This window comes from Trachemys scripta, chromosome 8 (assembly GCF_013100865.1).
Source record: "Trachemys scripta elegans isolate TJP31775 chromosome 8, CAS_Tse_1.0, whole genome shotgun sequence".
Taxonomy (NCBI): domain Eukaryota; kingdom Metazoa; phylum Chordata; order Testudines; family Emydidae; genus Trachemys; species Trachemys scripta.
The window spans coordinates 22,242,141-22,250,631 of record NC_048305.1 but is presented as its reverse complement, the minus strand read 5'-3'; the positions used below and the strand labels follow the sequence as shown (position 1 = coordinate 22,250,631).

Here is an 8,491-nt window from a genome sequence, read left to right as displayed (position 1 = left end):
TCCATCATTTCTATCCACATCTGCTGAACTGAACTCGTTTCTCAAATTTGGAGACACCAAATAATTTAAGCATTAAACTCTCTTGGTGTGAATCATCTGGAACATGCCCAATGGGAACTAGTTTGTTCCATTGTAAATCCCCCTTCAGGGACTTGTGTACACCCATGGGCGTCAATAAGGCACTAGCAGCCACCAATAATGAGCCACCCTATTGAGTCACTGTTTTAAAGGTGCAACGTGCTGGAAATGCAGTGGTCAGCTGGCAAATGGAGAGTGTCTAATTTGCAATACGTCTCCCTTATCCGCAAGATCCAAGCTCTGACTCCTGTGATGTGTATAAGTATAGGTAAACACATTCAGATGAGGACATTGCTTACAAACTGGCACTACCTAACAGGCACCACCTCTCTGCTCATGCCAATTACCATGTCAGGGTGATTTCACAGTCATGGTGACTGCTGCATATATATGTAAGCTTTGGGTAGGAGATTTACTTAGCAAAGCACTGACAGATGTGAAAGAGGCCAGACACCCAGCTCCACCATGAAGATGACAGGAGTCTTTTTACTCCTCACTCTGGCAGTTTTCTGCTTCTCCAGTGAGTACATTTTGTTATTTCCTGATATTCTGGAGCAGCTGGTGGTGGCCTAGTGCATTGTCCCCTGGATGATGTAGTCAGCCCAGCTCAGTTTCTAGGAAGAGAGAAGAGAGGGAGCCTTAAGGGACAGATGCACATGCTGCTCAGGGGAGTTCCTCTTTCCAGGTATCAGTGCAGTGGCTTATTCTCTTTCCATGCATGTGGAAGGAATAGTGGAGCCTGACCAATGTTTAGATGCTGGAAGGGAGCTGCACTAGCAAGTGAACTCTTGTGCACCACTTAACAAGCAACATCTCAGCATCTTTAACGAATTTGAGCAAATGGAACCTATTTCTATGCATCTGACGAAGTGGGCATTCACCCACGAAAGCTTATGCTCCAATACATCTGTTAGTCTTAAAGGTGCCACAGGACTCTCTGTTATTTCTTGCTGGTGGTGCAAACCAGGGATGTCTCCCATTCTGCGGTTAAGGGGTGAGTCCAGCAGTGGAAGCTTGACTGATAGAATCCTCTAATGGCTGGAGATATATTTGAGAGACCAGGGGGCTTCAGGCTACAATATGATAAAATTTAGAGCTGGTCCATCCCGCAGGAAATTCCAACATTTCAAAATTTGTTTTTATCCCAAATTGGGACAAAAAGTTGAAATTTCCAATTTTTCCCCCCATACAATGGAAATTCTGAACATTTTTAGTCTGGAAACATCAAACTGACCTTTTTAAAACATTCATTTTAAGACTGTTGAAACATTATACCATGAATATTAAGTATAATATTTTTATAAAATGTTAACTTTAGTATTACATTATATTTATATATGAAAGTTGAAACAAGCCAAGAAAATCAGAATGAAATACTCCATTTTGATTTTAAATTGAATTGATATTTTTCTGTTGATATTTGTCCGTTTTGACAAAACACTGTTTTCTGACAGAAAACTGTTCTGTCAAATTTTTTTTGACTGGGTCCAATAGTTTACTACTGGCATTCTAAGATAAAAATAATGATTCTCTCCTCTGGATTTCACAGTGCATATTGCAAGGTTTTTGTGGCAGGCACTGCCGCTCTCTTTGGGTCTTGTTCACAGCCAAGTACACAGTTGGCACTAAACAGTTAATAAAATTAATAATGTCTTGCCTTTTAGGGGAGGTGGCCTGAATCTGATTCAGTTCCAGGATGATGCAAACCTAGATTGAGTTTTGTGGGATTTGGTGGTATACAAGAGACTGAAATTGATGCAAGGACTATGTGTAACTTTTGCTACTATATATCTCATCATAGGTTGCACTAGACAAGAGAGTTTCAACAGAGATCTAAGGGTGTTAATTACTTTTGGGTCACACCCAACAAACCCTGTGACATTGTAGTTTGCGAAAATCATGCGTACAGGGCACTTTGACTTCTCTTACCTTTTGGAAGCCATGACTGTTACAGGAGATGCCCAACATATATACATCCTTAGAGAAAGAAAACTGTGTCATCAAAAAGAACTGCTTTATTCCAAGAACAACTGATTTCTTCTTTGTAGTGTTATTATTTATATTAACGTTTCACTTGGAGGACCCAATTGAGATCAGAGGTGCTGGACATACATATAGTAAGAAACAGACCCTGTCCCCAAGAGCTTGCAGTCCATATAGACAGGACAGATCCAGAGTGAAAGAAAGACTTTATTACTATCCTCACTAGTGACCTTATTACTAGACCTCACTAGTGCGGATAATAATGAGGAAATCAAGGCTCAGAAAGATTAAGTGACTTAAGCAAGGCCAATAATGAGTTTATTGTAGGACTAGGAATTGAGCCTAGGTCTCTTAAACCCCAGCTTGGCATCTTAACCATTAGACCATCCTGAGCAGTAAGCACAAAACTGACTCCCTGGCCTTTAATCTTGCTTTGATGTGTCCATTTGACTGAAAGGGGCTTCATTCCCTCTGATAGGCAAAGACTGTGCTAGATGCTGACACAGAATTCAAATATCCAGAAGTAAATAAGATTTGTTAGCAGTTATAATAAGTCTTGATAAATGTGTTGTATTCAACACTGAAAAACACTGTCATTATTTACATCAAAGGAGGTAATATTTCACGAATGACCCACGAATACAGGAAACCTCTCAGTAATATTTACTAGCTACAGTTAATCCAAAGTAACAGTGGCTTTGTGTAGCTAGCATGGCACAAAGCAGCCAATGTGAACTGGTGAATCTGTCCCCAGGTGTCTAACTGAATAGCCTTCAAACATTTTGCTTCATTTGACCTTTTGTGTCTGTGATTTTGTTCCAGGTGCTGCCAGTCAAAATGGGAGTCAGGTGAGTCATTTTCCCTTGATCAAAAATAAGTGGTTTGGAATGATTGCAGAGTCAAGATCTGTGGCAGGAAAAACACTAAAAATTAAATGGGAAGTATTTAAAAAGGTAAAATAGAGGAATGCTACAGGATCCAGAGAATAAATCCCTAGGATTCAGACACACAGTTTTCATACAGTCAGACTGATAGCATTCAGGCCCAGATTTTTAAAGATATCTAGGCATTGCTGCACTCAGCACTGCAGTGCCAAATAAATTAAGGTCCTAAATCTCATTTTTAAAAGTGATTTAGGCACTTAGGAATCTAAATTCCATTGACTGTCAAGTGGTTCCCCTATCCCAAACCATGTGCCTGAGAGAACTCCACTTACCTCCAATGACGCTCCAACCCCATTGAGGAGGCAGGAATAAACCCCACAAACAAATGCTGCACTCAACAACAAACAACATTTTCATCTGAGCAAAGACAAGCCCTCGGGTTTTACTGAGGATGATTCAAAGATGGGGCAGCTATAGGAAGTCACCTATCCACATCCTCCAGCAATATAGTAAAATGTACCCAGTCCCCAACCCCTGAATATGCAAAATAATGCTCTCCAAAGTGATTAAGAGTCCAAACAGCCACCCAGTCTCAGTCCCAAACAGAGTACCTTCCAACCCTTGCAGTGGTGCTGGGGCTTTAGTCCAGTGAGAGTTTGGACTGCTGCTGAGCTCTGGTCTCTAGTGTGTTGACTGGTGTCTGTCTCCTTAATCCCTGTGCTGCCTGGGACTCTTCTGCTGCATCTGAGCTGCTCCATCAGCCTGGCTACAGCCTTGGATCCAGGCTAAATTTGGTCAGCTCCTCACAGCCATTGCAGCAGTTCCACACCACTCAGTCACAGAGGACACTCCACCCCCATATGCCTGCCAACTGGCCCAGAACCAATTAGTTATCCAACAACCAGTCCCTCATCCTTGTTGTGGAGTGACATTTTCCTCCTCCAGCGAGAGGCAGGCTGGCAGCAGGAGGCCAAGGGTGGAATTTCCTCCCAGGCTCTAACTAACCAGAGCTCAAGAAGGTGGAGCATTTCTGGGGAGTGATTTCTCCACAGTTATAAAAGTTTTTTGGGTGAAATCCTGGCCCCGTTGAAGTCAATGGCAAGATTTATGTTGACTTCCACCAGGGAGCCAGGATTTCACCCTTTGTCTGCATCTTACCCATTGACTAGGATCTTGCATTGTCACAGGTAAATCCATGTTAACTGCATTTAAGGCTCTGATCCAGCAAAGCACTTAAGGACATGCTTGAGCTCAGTGGGACTGCTCACATGCTTAAAGTTAAGCACGTCCTTAACTGCTTTACTGGGTTAGCGACATACTGAGACTTTACTTCTTGTGGCTCTCAACTAGTGCCAATAAAGCACAGCTAAGTCACGTGGTGCCAATCATATAGGAAAGGGTGACGGGGTCCTCCATCACTGCAGCTCCCCTCCAGTTAGCATCAACAGATGAGTAATCCAGAGAGGAAGGAGGAAGAGTTTTCTCCTTAAACAGGGGCAATACAAGGATGAAATATTTAATAATCACGAGTCCTTCCTAGCGTCAGATAAAAATCCAGTTTAAATTGCCTAACCTGACAAGTTACAAATTGTGAGTCAAGCTTGGCAGACCCAATCTAGGCTTGTTTCACAGGTTATAGGGTCTGCTGTCCTCCTGAGCATTGCACCATTGCTCTGAAAACTAATACACTTGGATTCCAACCTTCAAAGAAAAGGTACTCCACCATCACAGGAACTCCCTTAAGAATACCCTGCTTCTAATCCCTAAAAATTCATACCTAGGCATTGTCAGCAAAGCACCTCAGCTGGGCGTAGCTATCACAGCGGGTTTAAGGATAGAAGTGGTTCCAAAGGTAACCAGAAGCCAAATCACATGGAGTTTTCAAGATTAAAACCATCACCTTGAATTCCACATGGGAGTAGATGAGAAGCCCATGGAGTTCATGTGTTTGCAGAAGTAAGATCAGGAATGACACTTCGCTTGGTTGGAATCAGTACAGACCTTAGAAGCTGGGTCAGGGGCTGTTCTGGTCTGGGAAGGGTAGTTCTTTTTCCGATTCTGCCATCCTCAGTTTTATCCTCTGGTCCATAACTGATGCAGCAGTAAGGTAGATTTAAATTGGGATTCTTCTTTCTACAATTTCTTTTTATGTTTAGTAGCTGCACAATTGAACGAGGCCTGCCTGCAATTTTGCCCAGCTAGTTCTTCTCACAGCTATAAGATGAGTTGGAAGCTGCTACTTTCAGGGATACAAGAGGCTATGATCGCCCTTTGAATGAATCTAACATGTCCTCAGGAACCTGACCTTCCCCACAATAAAGAGCGACTCACAACTAGTGTTGGTCAAAAACTTTTATAACTCAAATTTGTTCAAAGAAAAAAAAAGATAAATTTTTCATGGGAGTTTTCACAAAACATGTACCCATTTTCCTAGCAGTTCTACTCCCTACAGCCCTCTGTGTGTCCATCTCTTCAACACAGACAGGCTTGAAGGGATAGCAAACCCTAGAAAGATGTCATACACCTGGCTCTGCTGGTGTCAGATACTACTCAGTGGGAAAAATTGGCTTGTTGTTTCCATTGTTTTAACTACTCCTGAGAGCCAGATCCTCAGCTAGTGTAAACGTGGGTAGCTCCACTGACTATGCTGATTCACACTACTTGAGGATCTGGCACAGGGAGTAGGCAACCCCATTATTATTGTAATTGTAGATGAAAGAAATGAGGAAGGGAATTTTAAATAAAATGGCATTATTTTGTTTATAGGTTGACTGCAGTGAATTTAAGAATGTAGAGAGAGGTAGAGAGACCTACTGTGCAAAGATCTATCAACCTCATTGTGGCTCTGATGGCAAAACCTATACAAACAAGTGTTCCTTTTGTGCAGCAGTCACGTAAGTACAGAAACAAGGAACTGCTCCTGAGGCATTAAAACTTTGAAAAGAATTGATTTATCTGTCACTTCTATAAATCTTATTATCCCATAGGGTTGCCCCCATGTTCAGAATCTGTATCTGTTTGCCTATTTGCTTAGTTTCTATAGAGTTTCTCCCAGTAATGAGGCCAAATTGATTGAAATACTGATCACTAGAAGTCAGTGGAGAGCTCCATATCTCAGCAGAGATTAGAGACTAGACAATCAAAAGGTGAGCCCACAGAGCTACATCTCCCAAATGAGGTGTTTGCTAACAAGAAATCTGGGACCCAAACAACTTTATATAGGATTGAAAAGTATTGAAAGTGTCAGAAGACTTTACTCATGGAATAAGAATAAAAAGTCTAAACAAAAAAGAAATCCACTGTAGTTAGGAGCCCTCCTGTTTCTATCAGGGTCGATGCCATGGCAGAGTATTATTCATAGATATAGTACTGGTGGTGGCCATCTTGCTGAAAATTAGTGTCAGGCTAAATTCTGTGATCTTTTATTTAGCAACATCCCCATTGATTTCCCAACAGTATGGCAACCCATGCTCATACAGATAGTGAACAAGTTACCTTCCGGGCTGTTGAAGAACTTGAATAGGAGATAAAAGCATTAAACATTAGATATTTTCCACCATTTGTGAACCCAAGATGGCAATGTCTTAATTCTAGAGACAGGCAAACCAGATTGTCTGACATATGGAGTGACGCAACCTGTGTGCAAAACTTGAATCCCAGTTTCCACATTTAGTTAAATTATAGTATATTAATTTAATTTTCTTGCAACTCTGGGCATTGTGGTTTTGTGCAGAATCCTAAGAGAAAAAATTCTGCAACAAAGGAGGCAGGTTTTGCAATAGTTCTGGCTCAACATCACAAGAGGAGATCCTTCTCTCATGAGATTTCCCAACCAAGTTTGAAGACCCAAGAGGTTTGATAGTTCACATGAGCACCTATGCCATAATCTGTGAGGGGAAAATAGCCAAGGAATGGCTCTATCAATCTAGTAGAAAACTGCAGATTCTTACAGAATCTCTGTTCATAAGTGGGTCAGTTGGGGACTTTAGTCTATAACATCAAGTTTGCTGCCTCTAATTTCTCTGTGTTTTCATTTTCTCCTAGGAAAAGTAATGGGACACTGCGTCTGAAGAAAACTGGTGAATGTTGAATGAATCCCCATTGTAACTGAGTCTGAAAGTCCTGATTACACTATCTGTATCCATTATCAGTTTGGATCATATCACTGTCTCTTCAGTTTACTTTATTAAACAAGCAAAGCAGGAGAAATGTTTGTCCATTGTTTCTTTTCCAGAGGAAGGGATTATGGACTGTAATGCTGTATATGAGTTCTTTCCAGCGTATAGAAAATAATTACAGAGCAGTAATTCCAGAGAATAAAAGATATAATACTGCTGTGTTCATGATATACACACAGAGAAATTAGATAAAAACATAAAATACCCTTTCCAGAAGACTGCAATGTAACACTACTTGATTTTTTTAGAAATGAAAACCGTAGCACACAAGAACCCCAAAACAGAGACAGACAAAGCAGGCTGCTTTCTAAAATAGAGAGGCTCACTCAACCTACCATACTCTAGGCTGACTCTCTGCAGACTGACTGCTGCTGGATCCCGATTACACGCTTTCTTACAGAGCCCTCTAGCATGCAGACAGGACCAGAAATTAAAGTGATAGCTTTGTCAAACAATCGCCACTTAGGTTTGATCAGTAGTGGCTCTTTTTCACTTCTGATAAGCTGGCTTTATATATCTCATTTGCAGCCCTGCACAATTGTTGTTTTGCTCTTATACTTCGGACTATTAATGCTTTACTGGGCTCTTGGATCGCTTGTTTTGGCTTTGTTTGTTCCCCTTTTCATTTGTCTTCTGTGAATATTCCAGGAAACGGGTTCACTAGAAGAAATATTCATGAAAACTGAGAATATTTAGCAGATTTTTGCGGGTGTTAAGGGAAAGCAAATTTTGAGCTTGAAACATATCAGTTTGGTTCAGAATAAAGCACTGATAAAAACTGCCACAAAATGAAAAAGGAGGAAGAGATCTCTCTGCTCTTATTCACCTTTTAAAGGTGAATGAATTTGGAAGACAGACAAACAGACAACACACCAAACTCCTCATTTATCAATCCAGACCATCATATTGGGGAATCGGCCTTAGCACACTGTACAGTGCAACAGAATGACTGATGGGGAATTTCACAATCAAAGGGAAGAGTTACAACTGGACTTTGTGAATGGGGTTTCTTCAGACGGCACCTACTGAGCAGAGCACTAATAGATATTGAACACAGATCTGACAACCATCTCCATCATGAAAATAACAGGTGTCTTTGTTGTCTTCACTATGATGATAATTCTGCTTCTTGGGTGAATAAGTTTTGGTCCCCTTTGATGTGACGAAAAGGCAGCTGGCAGGATAATCGTCTGTCACCAACAAGCCTCAATTAACCTCTCCATGGCCCCAGACAAGGAGAAGGAGGGCACATTAGTGATGGGAGCACATTCTATTCTACTCTAGGGAGTCCTCTCTGCTGATCGATGGGTCACCACCTATTACCTTCTCTATTCTGTTGTGAAGGCTGGAGCTAATTGGTGCCCAGGT

The 8,491-nt window shown here is 41.4% G+C and overlaps 1 protein-coding gene across 1 annotated transcript; it reads left to right on the top strand.

The window, feature by feature from the left end:
* The first annotated feature begins 515 nt into the window (after positions 1–515).
* LOC117881266 (serine protease inhibitor Kazal-type 6-like) lies at positions 516–7,135 on the top strand. Its single transcript, XM_034778291.1, has 4 exons — positions 516–598; positions 2,884–2,909; positions 5,712–5,839; positions 6,990–7,135. The coding sequence occupies exons 1-4, from the start codon at positions 544–546 to the stop codon at positions 7,033–7,035; spliced, it is 255 nt and encodes an 84-aa protein (XP_034634182.1). The 5' UTR covers positions 516–543; the 3' UTR covers positions 7,036–7,135.
* Positions 7,136–8,491: the final 1,356 nt, after the last annotated feature.